General features: G+C 36.8%; 1 protein-coding gene across 10 annotated transcripts in view; it reads left to right on the top strand.

Moving 5' to 3' along the window:
* LOC100678131 (carcinine transporter) overlaps positions 1-20,617 on the top strand; it is a 440,470-nt gene that overhangs the window by 201,166 nt on the left and 218,687 nt on the right. For all 10 annotated transcript variants that reach the window (XM_031931018.2, XM_032601269.1, XM_032601268.1 and 7 more), the window contains one exon: positions 6,342-6,556. In XM_031931018.2, the coding sequence (XP_031786878.1) occupies positions 6,342-6,556 (215 nt within the window). The remainder of the gene's footprint in view (positions 1-6,341; positions 6,557-20,617) is intronic.

Here is a 20,617-nt window from a genome sequence, read left to right as displayed (position 1 = left end):
TGCAAGAGGCGCATTCCATACTTAGTAATATAAGAATTAATTGTAATATTAGGAAATTCTATAAATAATAATAAGCATTAATTATAAAACACTTACGCTTTTCTACGCAACCCATTCCCATCCAATTCCTTACCTGTCATGTGTACTGTGTTTGTGAGGTTAGGACACTCCCGTACGCGTCTTGTCGCAGTCCCTTCAAACTTGCCAAAGAAATACCGTGGATAATCGCCACGGAACGCAAACTACGGTTCACCGGATCCACGTTTTTCCTCAGCGAATGGGCGTATAAGGATATCCTAAATATCCCTTTGGGCAAAACCAAACAGCACATCGACCAAAGGGAAAACAAGACACAGGGCCGTCGTCATCCACCCAAAGGACCGAAGCTGACAGCAACACTTGCACGTCAGCACTAAACGGCAAACTACAGAAACACTACAGTAGTCTCAATCGTCAGACCGCCCGGCTGGTAATCGTCCGAAAAGACCACGCGGGCTCTGTATATAGGCGCGGTGTATTCAAAGAACAGTATCAACGTAACTGTTCTAGCAAACAGAGCTCATAAAGCATTCGATTATAAACGCTTAAACTCGCTCTTTGTACGCCAAGCAACTTGAGCTCTGCTCTTTAACAACTTTATAGTGTTAATTAAATAATAAAATCAATTGTTTATCGTAATTATTTACGATAAACAATTAGTTTTGAAAAAACAGTGTTTTTCGTAAATTACCTTGCTCCTGTATTCCTATACTTAAAAATATTTAGTCGCAGTAGCAATTACACGAAGTACACTTCTGTGTTCACTTCATATAGTTTTCAGATGAGTGTGTTTAAAGCATATCTATTAGTATAAAATTTCCCCTCCAAGCCCAAATCTTATGTAAGCCTGCAGTAGCTGAAAAATGGAAATTCTGAATTTTGGCCTTCGAAGAAATGTCATACCTGATAATATGGCACATATAAACATGTTTTTATGTTTCTTACATTATACGTAAATATATTTAATAGTTTGATTCATTTTTTTTAACAATTTGGTACAAATATAAACAAAAATTAAATTTTTCATTTTGCTTTCTCCTAGAGGAAGCTTTGTAATAGTAAAATTTTGAGTTTCGTCAAAACTTCTAGAAAATACTTTTTGGTGTATAAGAAGTTCAAATCAAATGATTTTAGAAAATGTCCGTATAGATGTGTGTGTTTTTTTTATGTAGCGTAGGCAGAGCAAGCTCTGCACAAGTGGCCCTCCGACACCGGATCCCCACAGGTACTATCGTTGAACAGTACTTCCGTGTGGTCCGTTAACTAGCATTTTTTTTGGCTTCTCCTTTGAAGTTTGACATTTCCGTACATTATCCATCTACCAAGGTGATTAGGGGTTCAGGATCAAACTCGTCTTCTTCATTCTGCATCGTCCTGCCGTCTTTTTCCTTCTGCATCGTCCAGCCGTCTGCCTCCTGTATCTTGCCCCAGCTGGCTGAGTTCAACATCCCGTGTAATAATAGCACAGTACTTCTTGGATCCTACTTTCCATCTTTTTCCTTCTGTTGCAGTTCTAGCAGTGTCAACTACTAAGCTTATGGCATTAAGAGTGGAGCGTTTTTTCCTGAAGCCGTATTGATATTCCGCAAGTCAGCCTGGTTTTTCAATGACTTGGTCCATTCTAACGCCGATTATGCGCTCTAAGATCTTGCCCAGGGTGTCCAGCATGCAGAGTGGTCTGTATGAGGAAGCTTCTCTAGGTGGCTTATCTCCTTTTGGTAGTAGCACTAGGCGTTGCTTCTTCCAGTTCTTAGGAAACGTCCCTTCTTCAAGACATGAGTTGTACAAGTCCACAAAGATATCGGGGCGTGCCTGTATAACTTGTTTCAATGCAATATTGGGTATGCCATCCAGCTCAACCTCGTCCTGTAACTATTTCAGGCACCGTCGTTTATTCTCTCGGATTTTTCTATTGAGTATCCGTTAAGCTTTCTTCATTTATTTATTGAAGGCGTCTACTATTTTTTTACTACGACCAGTTTTGTAGTATTTCTTTCTACCCCGCTGTTCCCGTCTTCTGGTTCGATGACACTCTTTGCGGGCCGCGTCGATGGTTCGGGCAAGTTCTTAAATTTGCTTGTGCACATTGTGTCTGCCTCTGACATACTCCATCAGTTTATTGATTCTGCAGCGAAGGCGATCCAAGTGCGCATTCCTTTGCGTTATGCATGCAGCTCGCTTATCTTTGTCTGCATCAACCTCCATTTTCATATTACCTGCGTCTATACATGCAGCAGTGGTCAGGTGATAAACCTCTGCGGCTTCTAGGTGAGTTTACCCTCCCCCCCCCAAAATCCATGGCGCCAGCGTCGACCACCGGGGCTTTCACCCGATCGAAATCGACGGCGGGACTGGGCACTGTGGCTTGACCCGCTTGGGGTAGTAATGTTATTAACTCACTATCCATGTTTGATTTATCTTCTGGGTTTTTTCCTCTAGCCTGTTTGGTCCGTGGAGCATATTTTATTTCTGCTCTACCCTTCGTCCGGTTGAGGAGACTTAACGCGCCGATGAGCTTTCCCCTATCCGCCACCCAGGGGACGCGCCAGATGCGGGGTTTCGGCATTCCCGCGCCAGTGTGTGTGTGTGTGTGCATGTATACTGTAATATTTCTGGAACTACTTTGTCAATGTCAATATAATTTGACATGCATATCTATTTTTGGATTCTGAATTCGGGAAAAATAGTTATTTTTTATTTTTTCAACTACTTTTTTTAAGGCCTTTTTTTTGATTTTTGAAAAACACTATTTTGCGTTTTTATCAATCTTCCCATTGTTGCAAACAATTCAGCTATAATGTATTTAAAAGAGAATAAAATTACCTACTTTTCCTCGTTTAGTCTTCGGGATCAACCGCTTTGTTCGGCAGATAAAATGAAAAAGGTGATTTATTTTAAAAAATTTATATCTCTGAAACTAAATATCATAACCTCACGAAAAAAATCATGTCGATGGGTCACGTGTCAAACTATATTCCATTATTATTTCAAGAGATTTGACAACTTATTGTTTAAGTAATAAATCGAAAACTGAAAAAAATGAGTTTTTTTTGTGTTTCGATTACGGACGTAAAAAGTCCTTATTGCACTGCCGATTTTAGGAAAATGTAGATATATTATGTGTATTGGCTAAATTCATTGCACAGCTTTCAAACCCCTATGGTTCTTAAAATATCAAGGTTTCAATTTTTTTTTTTTGAAAATTTTTTGATTCCTTACATCTCTAAAACAATGTAGTCAAATGCTTCAACATTTTATTTGGTGACTCACCATAAAAAAAGCTGTCTGCTGCTAAAATTTAAAACGATTTCGTCGTGTGGTTCTTAAGTAAAGAGCTAAAATGTAAAAGCCATTTTTCTTAAAACTTTTGCTTCTTAGACGGGTGTCGTTGCACGTTGTTTCCCTTCCTTGCAAATTTTGTGAATTTTTTCCTACCCACCTGCTCATGTACGATAAACTTCTTTTATACCCTTTGTTCTGATATATACCATAGTATTTTGTTAAGAAAATTGCTCCTTTAGCAAAATAATTAAAATTAATAATATCTATTGGTAAAATTTTTAATTTTTTTGAGTTCAGTTAGTTCATTATTATAAAAAATAGATCAGATCCAATATTATGAAAAATAACACTTTTTAACACACCCCAGTATAAAGTTAGGACTTTATCCTCGGTGAGTCGGGAATAAAGAGCTACATGTATGTATATAGAAACGGATGATTCAGAGGAAGAACAAGAATTAAGGACGAATTTAACTTTGGTTAATATATCTATAGCTATGGGGAGCACTGAGCTTATTTTTCGCTGTTATAATATATGCGACAGCAGAGCATACGATTGCCCTTGTGCGTCTCGACTTGGATTTTAGCGTTTTTGCGGGTGTGGATTATTTATTACAAAAGAATAATAAAAGCATTAACATACTGTATATTCAAACAATGTTTTATTGATTGGGACTACGAGTTTAGTTGGAGGAAGCTAGGTGCCAATAAATTAGCAGCGGTTTTTTGACTATTTAAGGTGTATCTGTACCCTTAAAGTTATATTAAAGCGTCTAATGGTTGTTAACATCGAAAGTAGAAAGATCAAAACCTCACTAAATTTGTGATTGATACATCGGTTTAAAGTTTAAAGTTTAAGATGACAGTTTTCCACATTTAGTCATTAAAATCACTTATAAAAATTATTTCGTCCTATAACACTAGCAACAAACACTCAGCCGAGCCAGAGCGAAACCCAGAAACGTAACAGAATGCACATAGATCTACACGGTACAGGTATACTTATATTTTCAGTATCTATACTTAACGATCATAGGGTGCGCTGATATACCTATATTGTTCCTAAATGATCCAGTCCACTTCCGAAAATCGGAGCGGGTGCTCTGTCCTCTGTGTCAGCACTCCTTGCGCATGAACGACGACTGCAAGGCGTACGCGTAGATCCTTGGTATGGCGAATGCTGATTAGACTACCGCGATCTTCTTCATCTAAATTTCATAACTGCTTACATCGGCACCGAGGCTTTAAAAACCCCGGAGCTGATCCACGCAGAGCCTTTTTGCGTAGTGATATATCCCTTGCGGTAGCGACTGATTCTAAGGCGAAGCTGCGGTGTTTGCTAGTGTTAGTGTTTGGAGCGTGCTAAATCCATCCAATACCTTGGGAGCATGCTAAATCCGCCCCTTGGCATAGCATACACCGGAAAGCCCTTTGAACTCAGATCCGTGCTACAGAGATAAGTACAAGCTAAGGACCGTCGAGTGGAATCTCCGGCGTTAGCAAGAGCAGTTGATCATCTTAACTATATATTGCCACGTGAACGCGTGTAGATTGTAACAATTAGCATCTGCCACAAACGGGTGTTTAAAACCATCTCAAGTGCGCAGGTTATTAATAATTGTAAGTTGCTAAGATTAATTATGAATACAGCTAAAAAATTAGACTAAATATTTTAAGAAACAACCGTAAACGTAGAACTGGCGAATCTGAACAAATCAGCAATTTATATCAAACAAAATAACTCTTATTTATTGAATTGGTATAAGAAAGAATTCACGTCTGATAAATACGACTGCCTTAGCGAGACGCTCGTGCGAAACTGAAACACTTGTAGTCCAAGAGCCGGCCATCTAAAAACGGTCGTGATAAGGTTTAAGCCTGTTATCTTTTGATATCGATTCGATAAATATCGAAGAGTCGATAGCCCGCTCGGCAGAAGTCCTAGTGGGGTATATGCGTAGGCATGCAATCAGACAGATAAATTTTACGAACCCTGGTCGTCATCTGGTATGAATTTAAAAATTTACACAAACATTCCTTGAGACAAGAGAAACTCGAAAAAAATTGGCAGAAGCGTATGTGGGGAACAAAATGGCGGTAGCAGTACCGTAAGTTGCAAAATATTTATGTAAAGTGACGTCACAAGGTTTAATTCTGCCATTTCTTATATCATTATTAAGCAGTAAAAAAATGGCAGAAGTCTAGGTGGGGGACGTGTCGAAAAAAATAACCTTAATTGTATTCTCTGCGATAAAAAGATAACTAATTTCATTCTCTTTCAGGTACACGTTGAGCAATTTACTTTTATCAACTTTTTCATTAAGTTTGTTGACAATTTGTTCGATTAGAAAGAGCTAAAAATCGCTATAAAAATAAAACGCGGTTACAAATTGTAAAAACGGACTGTTTTTCCATCATGATATAATAAAAACAATAAAAATGGGACTTGGTAAATTAAAATCCAATAAGTAGAAGCTGAACTACAGATGTATACTAACGAACACACAACTGTACGGACATTTTCCAAAAATACTATTTTTGGACTAAAAAATACATTACAACACACTTCCTACATGATTTCACAGAAATTCTAAGAATTACTATCATAGAACTACCTTTATAAAAAAGCAATCGCTTTACTTTATAAAATATAAAGCTCCTTCCACATTGCAATTGTGCTTGAAAAGAAAATAGAAGTAGTAGTCAAAAATATAGTGTGCCGTCTTTTTTTGACAACAACTACTTTCTTTATTTTATGTCTTGGCTCATTTGTGTTGCTTTCTTTCATGGTGGCTGTAGAAAAGTTGCATTTATAATATATCTATTTAGATAAAAACCTACTAAATACATACACGTTCATTAATACGGATATTTTTTAAAAGCATAAGAATTAAACCTTTAAGATTTCAAACTAAAAAGTTTATTATTACAAAGTTTTTTCAAAGAAGAATAGAAATACTACATGTTATTCGAATATATTAACAGAAAAATAATGAATCTTATTTGGAATTTTATCATTAGGTTTGCTAACAATATGGTTTACGTCGGATTGTCTTATTACGGTCCAGCCTTGGGCAACGAGGAACATTTAAGCTTTTTTTTCTCATCACTTGCTGAAATACCTAGTTACTTAGCATGTTGGTTTGTAATGGATCGTTTGGGTCGCAGATGGCCACTGTGCTTCTGTATGGTTATTGCTGGAGCTTCTTGTATTGCTACTGTATTACTACCATCGGGTAAGATTATTGTATCAGAAAATATGTATTATTATACTTCTTAAACGATATATAAACTCTTTTCTCTGTAATATTCGTGTGAGATAGATAAGTATAAGAATGTTGTTTTCTGTACAAGACAACGTTGCAAAATTCATAATAATTGCGTGATGTTTTTAACCAATTCATCCCATGATTATTGTCGCATAATAAATTAATGAAAAATATCAAGATTCAATATTTTCTAATTTAATATAATTCAAGCAACTTCCACAATGTTTTTAAATTACTATGAACGATACATTGTAACACGGCAAAATTTCGCCGTGTAACAACGACGTTCGTCGCGGTCGGCTACCTGTGTGAATGAGAGAGTGAACGTGTCTAAGTGCGTCGTTTCTTTTTCGAGTGAACGACGAGAGAGGAGCAGTGGCTGCGACGGACGAAAAGGACAACGCACGTCGACGACTCGTAAGTGAGAGATGCGAGGAGACGACGAGCAACGTTGGCGCAGCAGCAGCGACCTTTCACCTCGACAAGGCGTTCAAGTCGGCCCCGCGCACCGTAAGATAGCCAATGCAGGTGGCGGAGCCCTTCGTGGGGTCTACCGACGTGAGCGTCTCATGCAGCAGGACCAGCGTAATGGCAGCTAGCTCGCACGAACGTCAGTAACAAAAACTACAGCGTCTTGCGTCCGTAGTGACAGATGCCGCCCGAGTCAAGGGCTCTGACGACGGGGCATTGGGAGTCACTACGAGTTCCGCAGTCAAGAGTTATCTTGGTTGTCTGCAGGTGAAAGGCTGTCTGTGTGTTACGAGAATTCGAATTTCGCGGCTATCTACTTCGACATCGTGTCCAAGGGGATATCCGCGCCACTCAGCAACGGCGCGTGAACCGATAGTGTTGCGAGCGAGCGGGCCTTCGAGCCGCGACGCGTTGACCAATCAGCGTGCTCGCGGTACGGCGCACAGTGGGAGAAAATGGACCAAATTCGAGCCACGCGTCATTTTTAATTGTAGAGCCATGATTTTTTTTTAAACTCATTAAAAAAGCATCAAGTTTAAGCTACAGGTGCGGAAATTATTGTATCACCTTCCCCTAAACCCATGCGACCCCTAGAAGCCACCCCTACCAAACCACAAGCAGGCTAACTAGCCTAATCCTGGGAACAGCGAGTTAAATCGCTTTATTTTTTCTTAAAATAATTAAGCCACATACCATAAGCCAGCTAATAACCTAAATACCTACCCCTAACCCGCTTAACCCCTAGAAACCACCCCTACCAAACCACAAGCAGGCTATAACTAGCCTAACCCTGGGAACAGCGAGTTAAATCGCTTTATTTTTTCTCAAAATAATTAAGCCACACACCAGAAGCCAACAAATCACCTAAATACTTACCCCTAACCCCTAGAAACCACCCCTACCAAACCACAAGCAGGCTAACTATTATTCATGTCGATTTTTCACATTGAAATCATTTTAGATTTAATGTTTAGAGCGAAGATATCGTGTCCTCGAGACTTAAACTTCAGTGTCACAGTTTAAATTTTGAAAAAAAAGGTAAAAGCACATAAAATGGCGGCGAACACGGGAAAATTGTGAAAAATTTCCAGAATTTTTTACTTAAGAATGATAGACTTTAGAAAAAAATTTACTGAAGAAAAAGTTCTGAGATTAAATAAAAAAATACGTTGAAATTCCATCAGAATTTTTTGAAGATTTCTATATTATAGTACAATTTAATATAATTAAATCTTTTGTCATACGAGTGTTTGATGGTTAAATGTTTATTTTTGAATTTATTAGATTATAGTATAATACATACAAATATTGATCATACGATTTTTCGATGGCTAAATGTTTACTTTTTGAATTTATTAGACTATAGTATAATACATATAAATATAATTAAATCTATTGACCATACGATTTTTCGATGGCTAAATGTTTACTTTTTGAATTTATTAGATTATAGTATAATACGTACAAATGTTTATTTTATCATATTGAAAAAAAAAATAAGTTTAAATTTAAATTAAGTTTTTTTCCGTCAAATCTAAGAATATTCCCTGTTAAAAATAGTCTATAGAGATCAATTAAATTATTAATTGAATTCTAAGCTATATCTGAATCCCATTTATTGCATAAGAAATCGATTAAAATAGATAGAATCGATAGGAATCAATAGGAATAGATAAAATTCTATACAAAAAAGGCTAGTAAAGTTAATAGAAACCAACGTTTGGTATTAACTATCTACTTCAATTGTTGTTTTGCGTATTAAAATCTATTGACTCCAGTTGATTCTAATCGATTTTAATCGAGTCCTTGTACAAAAAATGGTATTCAGAATTAGCATAGAACTTAACTTTTTTCTGATATTTCATATCAGCAGTAGTGATTTTTAAGATTTATTTAGAAATGAAATAATGGATACAGACATCATATTGATTTTCTTAATAAAATAAATACTTAGGTGAAAACGAAATGGTATTTACTTTGTCAATAATAATTTTCTGAAGGGGTATAAAATTTATTAAATAACTACAACGTAGAATTATTTAAGAGCTAAAATAATGTTACTCAATATAGAATACTCATATTTATGTGAATTAATATGGAATCATCCTAATGAGCAAAAGTGTATTCTCGACATAGTTATAAATGATGTAAAAATAAAGTATGCACTTTCTGAAAGACATACACAACATCTAAGAAACCAACTAACCAAATCATTTTTTCCAAAATATAAACTAAAATGGCAAGATGTTTCTCGAAAGAAAGATGTTTTTAAATCGAAACACAAATAATTTTTTGAAAATTCTTTTGTGATTCAGTTACTTGACGAAGCTTCAACGTCAAATATAAATACTTCAACATCAAATATGAATACTTCAATATCAATCATGAATAATTAAGCTTTAACATTATTTACTAGTAATACTTCACGTACTTCTGAAAAATATTCTAATGTTCGTAATATAGGTTTGCTAAAGAAATTAAAAAATTGCTAAAGAAAATAAAAAATTATAACTTTGAATGTATGGAGATGGCATTTGACGTAGCATTTGACATAAAATGTACCATGATAGATGGCAAAGTATGCAATGTTTTAACTAAACAAAAGGCTTCTTCTCGCTGCAACATTTGTGGAGTTAGTCCTAAAGATATTAATGATATGAATTTTGTCTTAAAACTTCAGGGCAATACAGAGTTTTACCAATGGAGATTTCCTATCTTACACACCTGGATTCGATCCATGGAATATATTTTACATATTTCTTACAATCTACATTTTAAGAAAGGATTAGTAAGAGGTTCAGATAAAGATTTGAAAAAAGAGAGAAAATCGTTAGTTCAGCAGTCTTTAAAGAGCAAACTTGGTTTAACGGTAGATGTAGGAACAACTAACACAGGAAATGTGGCACGTTCTTTTTTTGCCAAATCTAAAGCAGTATCTCAAATTATCGGTGTAGACGAAGAGTTATTAATTAGAATGTATGTAATTCTACAAATTATATCTTGCACAAAAAAAGTTAATTTAAAAAATATTGCTTGGAAACTACTAAAAAATACACAGAAATTTACCCGTGGTATAAGATGCCACCTTCTGTGCATAAAGTGCTAATACATGGATGTGACATTATGAGGACATTTGATGGACATATTGGGTATTTTTCAGAAGAAGCCCAGGAATCCAACAAGAAAATATTTCGCCATGCTCGAGTTCGACATAGCAGAATGTATGAAAGAAGAAAGACGAATGAAGATATAATTAATTATTGCTTAGTTTTATCAGATCCAGTCATAAGCAGCTTGCGAGATGTTGAAGAAAAAATAACTAAAGAATTAACTTCACAAGCTCAAACATTTCTGATGAATTGATAATTCAGTAATTCTAATCCTCAATAAATGTCTCAACTTTGCTATGTAAAAATTATAAAACATTACAGATATAAAAACTAAAAAAAAAATTAAAAACAAAAAAAAAACAAAAAAACCTCTTTGAAGACTGCAACCTTGACGTGGTAAAGGGGCTTAAATCTGTTTCAACGCAGATGACTAATAGCAGTTCATTCAACAATTACAGCTAACAAATACTGTGACTAATTTACTTGTAATAATGTCTTGAATTACGTGGTTATACGATTCTGCGTGTTTCCGGTCTGGCCTGTGGAGTGGGTTTTTATTATTTTAAGAAAAAATAAAGCGATTTAACTTTCTGTTCCCAGGGTTATGTTAGTTAGCCTGCTTGTGGTTTGGTAGGGGTGGTTTCTAGGGGTTAAGCGGGTTAGGGATAGGTATTTAGGTGATTTGTTGGCTTCTGGCGTGTGGCTTAATTATTTTGAGAAAAAATTAAGCGATTTAACTCGCTGTTCCTAGGGTTAGGCTAGTTAGCCTGCTTGTGGTTTGGTAGGGGTGGCTTCTAGGGGTCGCATGGGTTTAGGGGAAGGTGATACAATAATTTCCGTACCTGTAGCTTAAACTTGATGCTTTTTGAAAGAGTTTAAAAAAAATCATGGCTCTACGATTAAAAATGACGCGTGGCTCGAATTTTGTCCATTTTCTCCCACTGTGCGGCGGCTAGAGAGAGCAGAGTGGCGGCCGCAAGCCGCGAGCGCTCGAGGCGGCACTCGCCTGCCCCGACTTCTCCCGAACGGACGTGCCTTAACTCCAACCTCACCCGGTGTTCTAGCTAGAAGGATTTAAGGTCAGTGAATCGTTTTCTGTTTTCTCCGATCCTATCCGTCTCGCGGGTGAACGGCAGTTCCACGTTCGGTTTCGCGAACGAAATGGTTATCTCGCGTACGCGTTAGTTATCTCCGGATCGCTGTCTTTATCGCTTTATCTGTTTGTATTGTGTTCCGTCGAATAAAGGGTTATCTCGTATATATTCTCGAGTAATAAGCGAAGTGTAGAATTAAGGATTTTTATGATAGAAGTGTAGAGTTATTTTGTGAAAACGGTTAATACTTGGCGCCGACACTTAAACGCACGAGGCGTAAGGTGATCGGGCAATTCTAGGATACATCGTTCGGCGTTTGCGGAATTTGCGTGCGACGTAATTGTGTGAGTGAGTGAGAGACGAAAAGTGCGAGCAAGTGTGTGTGATCTGGTTGCTTCTTGAGCCTTGAGACGCGCGCGAGTCACGCGGGATATCTTTCGTGTATGGGTATATGCTTGTCGGAGTTGCCTTTGTTCACGGGTTATCTCGGCAAGTTGTACGAGTCGATTATAAATTGTAAGAATTTACTAAGAATATACAGTTCCGTCCGATAAACCACGTGTCTCTATTATCCCGAACCGCCTCTCCTGAACTAACTCTCCTTACCGTTTTCGGGGCTGCAGCTAGCCGAGCAAACCACGTGCAAAAAAAAACCCTCGCGCCGGGAAACAAAGAGTCGCGAGACTCTGGCGTTTACGAGGAGCGCCTGGCACCACCGGGTCATTTTCCAAGCCCCGGGCGAGGGATTGCACCATAACTGGGATAGCACGAAAACCCTAGTTACAACATATATGCGAGATCGACTATGCATCACATGCAAGGACGATCAACTCAGTTGTTAAAGACGACCCGTCCCTGGAACGACATCCGCTGGAGCTGTACATCTGGAGGACCGCCTCCAGATATTCTCTCCTGCTCCTGTACCTGCCAGATCCATACTTGAGTGCAAGGAACGCACCCCCCGAGCGAGTAAGTACCTGTATGCTTCTAATTCCGCTTCTCTTTTGAAATAGAGATTCTCGGACTGGTGTTGGCCGGTATGGCGCAGTTATAGAGAGCTTGCTACATTAAATTTCTCGGCAAGATAAATTGGTGTATTTTTGAAAATGGTCGCGAATGCCGTTCTTTCGATAAAGAATTCGCGCCGTCGTGCGATGAAAACAATTCCACTTTTAGTCGATACGGCGCACAGTGTGTTCAGATAGCTATTTTAGTGGTAAAATAAAATTGCGCAGCGTAAGAGTGACCGATCTCAATTAAATTTTAGGAGTTTTCAGCTTTAGTTATGTACAATATGGAAAAAATATCCCAGAAGTGTTTTATCGTCTCCTTTTTGTGGGCATAATGTCTAGTTGGGTATTTTTGTAAAAATACGTAAATTTTCGATATTTTTGGATTTGAGAGCCAGACAAAATCTACTTTATCATCGCTATAGCTTTTTTACATACTTTCACATCTATAATATAAAGGAAATTATATTTGCGGTCTTACAACATTTTTCGGCTCGGGAAATTGGTGAAAAATCATAAAATATGGCGATTTTTTAGGAAAAATCAGTTTACTGAAACACGCAGGTGATATAAACGATTGTGAAAACTTGATAAATTTTGAAAAATTTTGAAAAAATGTTAAAAAGTAGAAAAATTTATTTATCTTGTATAAATTATCAAAATGATTGTTATTTTGTTTTATCATATAATAATATGAAATAAGTATAATAGAATAAATAGAAAATAATAACAAACGTATATTTTTATTAAAATGCTGATAGCTGGGCCGATAGCTTGCTTCGCTCAGGCAGTAAACTCTCACCCGCTGGAGTAATCAACGACTTTACTCCCTTGTTGCATGATGTACTATTTCTCCGTGTCGTCGTTCTGTGTCTCCTTCAGTTTCCACCAGGTTTTTTTTAAAAACTTTTTAAGCCACCTATGTAGCTCCGTACTCTCGTCTCATTTGGCTCCTCTGTGCATGATTATTCCTCTCTCCCGTACTTTGCTCCTTCTTTCGTTGTCCCTTTTCCTTTTGCTTGCGCTGATAAGCCTAACCTTACGTTTTAGCTTTTGCTTGACCTCATCTTTTCCCTTCCTCTAGACTTGCCTTCTTGCCTTTTCCTCCACTTTTTTTACGCTGTCCTTTATCTCACTGATTATCCTCTGCATTCTCTCTCTTTCTTTTCTTTCTTCTTTCAGCTTCCTCTTCAGTATCACCACATCACCTTCCAAATCTGTCATCTTTTTTTCTACTGCTTCTCTCTTTCCTCTCTCTTCCTCTACCCATTCGCCTTTCTCTACTCTTCAGATATACTCTGTCATTGATATCCCGCATTTTTCAAGCTCGCTCTTTTTCATATCCTTCCCTCTTCCTAGTTTTCTGTTGTATTTTATGGCCCTTTTCTTGCTCTCGTTACCAACTTGAACTTCTTCATCTCCCTGTGAAGTATATGCGCCGGTGTTGTCCTCTCTAACATTGATATTCATTTCTTATATCATCTCTGCACATTTTCAAGCTCCTCCTAGCTTTTCTAATCCCAGATCTCCGTTCCATAGTCCATCACGCCTTGCACTAGAGCCTCGAATAGCTTCATTCTGATGTTCCAGTTCTCCTTACATATTACCTTCCCTAATAACCCATACCGTGCTTGTCAGTGCTGTTGCATTTTCTTTCATTTTCTTTACCTGTTCCTCTTCCTTTCCGTTTTCTTTCATTGTGTAGCCCAGGTACTTGAACTTCTTCATCACTTCTAGCTCCTCCCCGTTCCACTCAAATTTTTCTTCTCTCTTCCTTCTTTCTCCATTTTTAAATATCATCATCTTCATCTTCTCTGTGTTCAGCTCCAAACCCTTTTTTTCTATGACCTTCTGGAACCTTCTCATCATCTGTTTTAAGCCGCCCTGGACTTTACTCATCACCCCTTCTAGGTCCGCCATTGCTACGTTGATTAGTAGTGGGCTTAGCGGGAATCCCTGTCTTACTCCTTTCTGCGTCTCAAAGCTTCCAAGCATCCTTTCTTCTACCCTTACTTTGCATTATGTCTTGTCGTAAATCCCCTTTACCCTTTCTCTGATTTTTCCGTTCACTCCTAGATTCCTCATCATTCTCTAGATTTCTTTCCTTTTTATCTTGTCGAATGCTGCTCTCACGTCTGCAAAGCTCGCGTGTATCTTTCTCCTTTTTTTCCTTAGTTCTTGCTCAACCGTCTTATTCACCACGTATATCGCATCCGTCGTCCCTCTTCCTTTCCTGAGCCCCATCTTTGTGTCGCTTAGTTTTCAAAATTTTCAAAATTTTCAAAATTTTCAAAAAAATGCATTTTGCGGGAATAAACTTCTTTGAGGGAAAAAAATGAGGAAATAAAATGCTACTTTAGTCCCGCTTTTCAGGTAATAAAGTGGCTATTATAGTTCAGTCGTAAACAAATAATCTTTTCAATAAATAAAGAGACGGAAGAGATATGAGAGAAAAGGGAAAAAATAAATGCAGAAGGAGAGATGAGGATGGAACTATAGTTGAGCAGAGGTAAGAGAAGGGTAAAAAAGGAAGCTTTGGCTGTCAGAGAGAACAGGATAAAAGAGGCAAAGAAAAGGAGTGGATAGAAAAGTAAGAAAGAATAAAGAAGGTGATAAGGGAGAATATCATAGACAAGGTCAATGAGAGAGCTCAGAGAAGAAAAAAGGAAGGAAGACTAAACAACAGAAACAGTGAAACAAAAATAAAAATAAAATTAAAAAAACCATATGCTAAAAATCAAATAAGATGTATTGTAACCTAACACTAAAAGCGTTCATATTGTATATACAAAGAGTATAATTAATAAACATATTATCTATCTATTTATAAATAAATAAGTAAATGAATAAATAAATGTATATAAAACAAAATTATACTTATTACTGTCCGTATTTATAAAAATTAATAATTACGAACAAACGTGGGAGAGTTAACCCTTGAATAAATAATTTCATAACAAATTCTATTCCATGATGATGTTTTGTTGGTGTGATATCCAACCTCCTCAGATCTTTATTGACAAAAAAAAATTATATAAATAACAAACAAAAATAATAAAAAATCGCATAACAAAAAATACAATAAATACAGTCATAATATTTATAAAAATAATTGTATACCAAAATATAAATTCTGAATCTTATAATATTAAGAGAAAATTCCTCGAGTCAATCACAGTCAGCTATGACATATTAGTCGCAAGTTGTACATGTGTATATACCGAATATAAGTGAAGAGTCACTCCTACATAGACGAGAGGCATATTGGGAAATTTGGCTTGTCCTCTATCTTAAAGCGGTGTAGGTAGGCTCGAAAGCACCCATGTGCGCTCAAAAACAGCGTAAGGTAGTAATTCACTTCCCCCTGTAGTCTTTTGGTCCAGTCAACAGTTCTTGGTATGAGGCGGTGCGTCCATCGCCCCTTTTCACTGGAGTCTCATCGTCTTTGCCACTCAGTAAGGATTTATTTTATCGCGGATTTCCAAACTTTCTTTTGAGTATTATCACCACGTCGACTTTCTTCGTACATATTCTTTCTTTCTGTTGCTATCAGGTCAATTGGCAGCATGCCTGAAATAACACACACTGCATCTTCTGATACTGTTCGGTAGGCAATAGCGACCCGCAATGCACTTCTCCTATAAACTGTTGGCAACTTTCGTGCGTAGGATTTCACCAACATGGCGTTTGCCCATATTGGGGCACCGTATAGCATAAATGATGTACTGGCTAGGAGTAACTTTCAACTCTGCGTTGGTCCACCTACATTTGGCATTAGTCGTGATAGTACAGCACCGACTTTTGATGCCTTATTGCTCACCCTCTAATCAGTAATCTAATAATTAGTGATAGAACTCAAGTGAGTTCCGACAAGGAAAGAGTTGAGTGAGTAAAGCCTCCCAAAGCACACTTAGCCTAACGCCTCGTAGCACACACACATGCAGGAGTCGCCCGCGAAGCATAACATAGGGTAAGCGATAGGTAAGCGAGCGAGAGACACAGAGAGAAGGTATAGTGCGACACGAGAGCCAGTGCTTTACCCTGTACGCTGTAGTTAGATTAGCTAGCGCCACGCATAGAATCAGTGCAACTAGAAGCACATAACCTCGGCAAGCGTCTCGTGTACACAACATACACGCGAGCATACAATACCCGGTCCGAGTGACGGCCGGAAGAAATTCTATTTGTTAACTTCAATCAATAAAAGGTTAAGAAGACATAACACCTTTAAACCCTGAAAAAAAAAGAATTATAAGTAAAAATCAAAAAATTAAAGTAAATCATTTAAAATTTTTTATAGTAATATTGAGCATAAATACCTTTAATTTTATCATGATAAAACCTTCATTATCCCTGCTGGCCCATTGTGGCACTCGTTGCAAGAATTTGTGAACTTTTTTACTGTCCATAGGATTCCAAGTGAACAAATGGTTCTTTTGGGCTCAAACTCAAGAAGGATACTTTTTGCACCTGTAGTTTTTGTATGGATGCAGGGATTTTAATTTTAAGTTTAGAAATGATTTAACGATGAAAAAATAGAATTTTTTTGTTTTGGTTTATTCTGGCTCCTTTTTGTGTATAGAACATTTTCTAAACACTCAAATCAAAATCCCTGCATTCATACCAGAACTGCAGGTGTACAAAGTATCCTCCTTGAGTTTGAGCCCAAAAGAACCATTCGTCCACTTGGAATCCTACGGACAGTGAGCTGAAATCAGTAAAAACAACATTTAGAGAAAACCAACTTTAAAGTTTATGAAAATTATTGAAAGTGTAACTTAAATTAGTGCTTACCAAATCCTTTAGGACCAAGTTTACTATGTTTCACACACATAGACCTTGACTCTTAGCAATTATGAGGTATATTCACTTATACCTTTGGGTTCTGTACGGTTTTTCTTACCTGCAACCAAAAAAAGGCATTTCATGAATTTTTATAAATATGTAATAAAAAGGTTATTTTATCCTTAATAATGATAACACTTTATACTTATCTTTTCTTCTGGTTATTGTGCTGAACCTTTAAGTTGAAACTGATAGAAAATTACCAGTCTAACCTCCAAATGTTTGATCCGGGTGGTCCAGTCTCTGTAGCGGCTTTTTCTTCTATCACTGCAGTCTTCATGGTGTTCTTGGCCACTTCTTCACGAATTTTACTGAATTGTTCGTTGATTGAAACATATACAGACTGAGCCATGAGTTTTAAACAGTCCATCAACCCACAAAATGTTGACAAACCAGCGTGTCCAAGTCCAAGAGCACGAAATGTAACCACTGCTATTCTGTTGTTCTCCCAAAAGCATGGTTCTTGACGCCAACTTTTCTGCATGAGTTAATAGCTGCCAGCTGACCATACTAAATGTACTACTTTAATCTTGAATCCTAATCCTTTAGCTTCTGATTTGCCAAGTTGAACTTTTTCATGGCATTGATTACAAATCAAAAGTTCCTCGTGCGCAGGAAATAGAATGTTGATATCATTCAATCTATTCCTGACCTCAGATCTTCCTTCCGCTGTTGGAGTTTACATATTTCTTGCTGATCTTGAAGGTCTTGACTTGTTAGCAGGTTCATCCTCACTCGTTACTCTTAGAAATCTTCTTGTCCTCTTCTTGCCTCTTCCTCAAGAGTACTTCTTGTCTGGATAAGTACGCGCAAACCTTCTCTTGGCATCTCGATTATCACACATATTTTTAAAATCACACTGTTTTAAATAACTTCACTGCTCTGCTTTTAAAATAATACTTCACTTTTTTTACTTTTGAGGGCTATAAGCTATAAGCTATAACCCCAAAAACACTACAAACACTACTAAGATTAATTTAAATACACTTTTGAAAAATATCAGCTTTTTTATGTATTAAAACATCAGCTATGTTAACTCAGTGTAAAACACATCTTAGGACTATATCAGCTGTGTTTTGAAATATTTGCTGTCTGCTAGCAGAACAACAGAACTGTCACTCTGTCCTTCTCCGACACATTGATTCTAACCTGCCCACAGGTGGCGCGCGGGCGCGCGATATTTAAATTTAAATTAATGTCCCTATGTTAAGTACAAGGCTTAAACAAATATTTCGCAAATTGGGACTCGACAGACTATCCTCCTGTACAGGAGAAGCTACCGATTTTTCGTAGCTGCCGTTGCTTAACTTTTGTAATGTTTCATTTTAATGCGTTTAAAATAACTGACTTACTTAATGACTCCTCAGAAAACTCCAAAATTCTGGTATTTGACTTCGAAACAAAATGTAGATGACCTCTAGGTAAATGCTCTCGTCCGAGCGATTGACAATTGTGATTACCAACCGGTCTCTAAAAATTCCTTTTTATTTGCTTAATGGAATCTTGTCTTAGTGAAAATAATTCAGAACTCAAAACTTAGATATCGATTTTTACTTTATTGGAACTTGAATAGAAAAGACTCAAAATGTAACACACTTTAGTAAACTCAAAGAAAAACAACGTCTTGACTCAAAGAGAGTACACACTGGAATGAGAAAGTCGGGGGAGGCAAGTTTGAAGAAAGCGTTACAGCTTTCTCCCACACAGGGTCTTTACTTCTCCTCCCTCCGCACTTTAGCTTAGTCGCGCTCTCTTTCTCTCTCTCTCTCTCTCTCTCTCTCTCTCTCTCTCTCTCTCTCTCGCTCTCTCTCTCTCTCTCTCTTTTACTCATTAGGCCTTATGGGCCTGTACTACAGTCAACGGCCAAACTGCAGTGTTGGCTATGCACGCGCGCTTCAGCCGAAGGAGGAAAAGTTTGTTTTGGTTTAGGATTAGTTCTTGCGCTCGTTAAGCGTCGAAGTTTCTGGATTTTTCCTACTGTCTTTGTTTCATTTGATTTAATATTTCTGAATATTTATGCAGAAACTTCGTCACTTAACACCCTATGTTTCAATCGGAGACTTATATAAGAAGCGGAACTAGAAATTTATCTCGAAAAAAACGCAAAAAAATGTTATCAATACGCTCAAATTTATTTACTAAAATGTGTATGTCGAGCATAATATACGTATATACTACGGTGAAAATATAGTATTTTCAACATTTACAATAAAAATTTTATTTAGATTGAATTTATAAAACTTAAAATTAAAATTATTAGTCGTATTAGACAAAAAATGAAAAATACGCATTTTTACGAAAAAAACGATAAAAATTTTGTTATAGTATTTTGCTTATAACTTTGCGAAAATTTTTTTATTTTTTTGATTAACGGGTTTCAGGAGCATATTCCACGGAAAATTTCCTGTCAAAATAAGCAATAAAAAAAATCGATTTTTTCGAAGTTTAAAGGTGTTGTGTCTTCTTAAACCGGACGAAACCAGCCCGAAAGATTGAATTGAATTTAATTGAATGAGAATCTTTATTCTGCATGCAATCCCTGCTTTCAACTTCTATTTCAGTCAGCCAAGCAGAGAAGGATCCCGCCACTCTCCGCGGTCCGCTAAAGCAGAGACGCTAAGTTAGCGGAGGTCGATCCTCGTCGTCAAATTGACGACTTTTGCGATACGTTAGCCCCTTTTGCGCCAGCTCGAAGTTTGGCAGGGTTCATCCGAATAAATTATGCGCGAGCAAGAAGCAAACATGTCACACCATAAATGTATCACTAGTTGATAATAATTCTGTTAGAAGTAAAGTTATATCACTGTCCATTTCAAATTTGTTGGAATATCTTTCATTTCCAATTTTTAATAGCTATTGTTTAAAACTCTTTGTCACAATTACTAACTTTTATTTCATCTTTTAAAGTCATTATTCGGGAGTTATTCCATAAATGACTATTTTTCACACAATTTTCCACACTTTCCATATTAGACAACAGGTCGAGTTTATCAGAAGTCACCTAATAAAATTATTACTTTGCCACCAAATTCAATGTCATCATAATTATGACTTCTACATTTTCTAGATTTTTTCTATATATTGAATTGGGAGTAATGTTGCACGCTCAATCTTCATTTATATTTAATGGTGAATTAAAAATTATATCTGAAGTTCTTTCATTTATTAATAAATTTGCTGCTAGAACGGTCCGAGCTACAAGTAAAACACTTATTTTTTCTTAATTTAAACGAGTGATAATTGACTTTAGTAAGTAGCTTTTTCTACTACCTCCAGGTACATCAATTAAGAAACACTTTACTTGATTAGCTTTATTAATTACACTATTTATTACTGCATCAAAAATTTAACGTTGTTTATTCGTTAAAGAGCTTATATTATATAATGAATCATTTTCAACTTTATTTGTTGCATAATATTCTTCCTTACTGGTTTTCTCAATATCCTCACTGAATTTAGGTAAATTAAAGTCGGTCAGTGTATACCCATGACTTGTTA

Source organism: Nasonia vitripennis (assembly GCF_009193385.2).
Source record: "Nasonia vitripennis strain AsymCx chromosome 1 unlocalized genomic scaffold, Nvit_psr_1.1 chr1_random0003, whole genome shotgun sequence".
NCBI lineage: Eukaryota > Metazoa > Arthropoda > Insecta > Hymenoptera > Pteromalidae > Nasonia > Nasonia vitripennis.
Note: the sequence above shows the minus strand (reverse complement) of the source record. Positions and strands in the feature narration are given on the sequence as shown.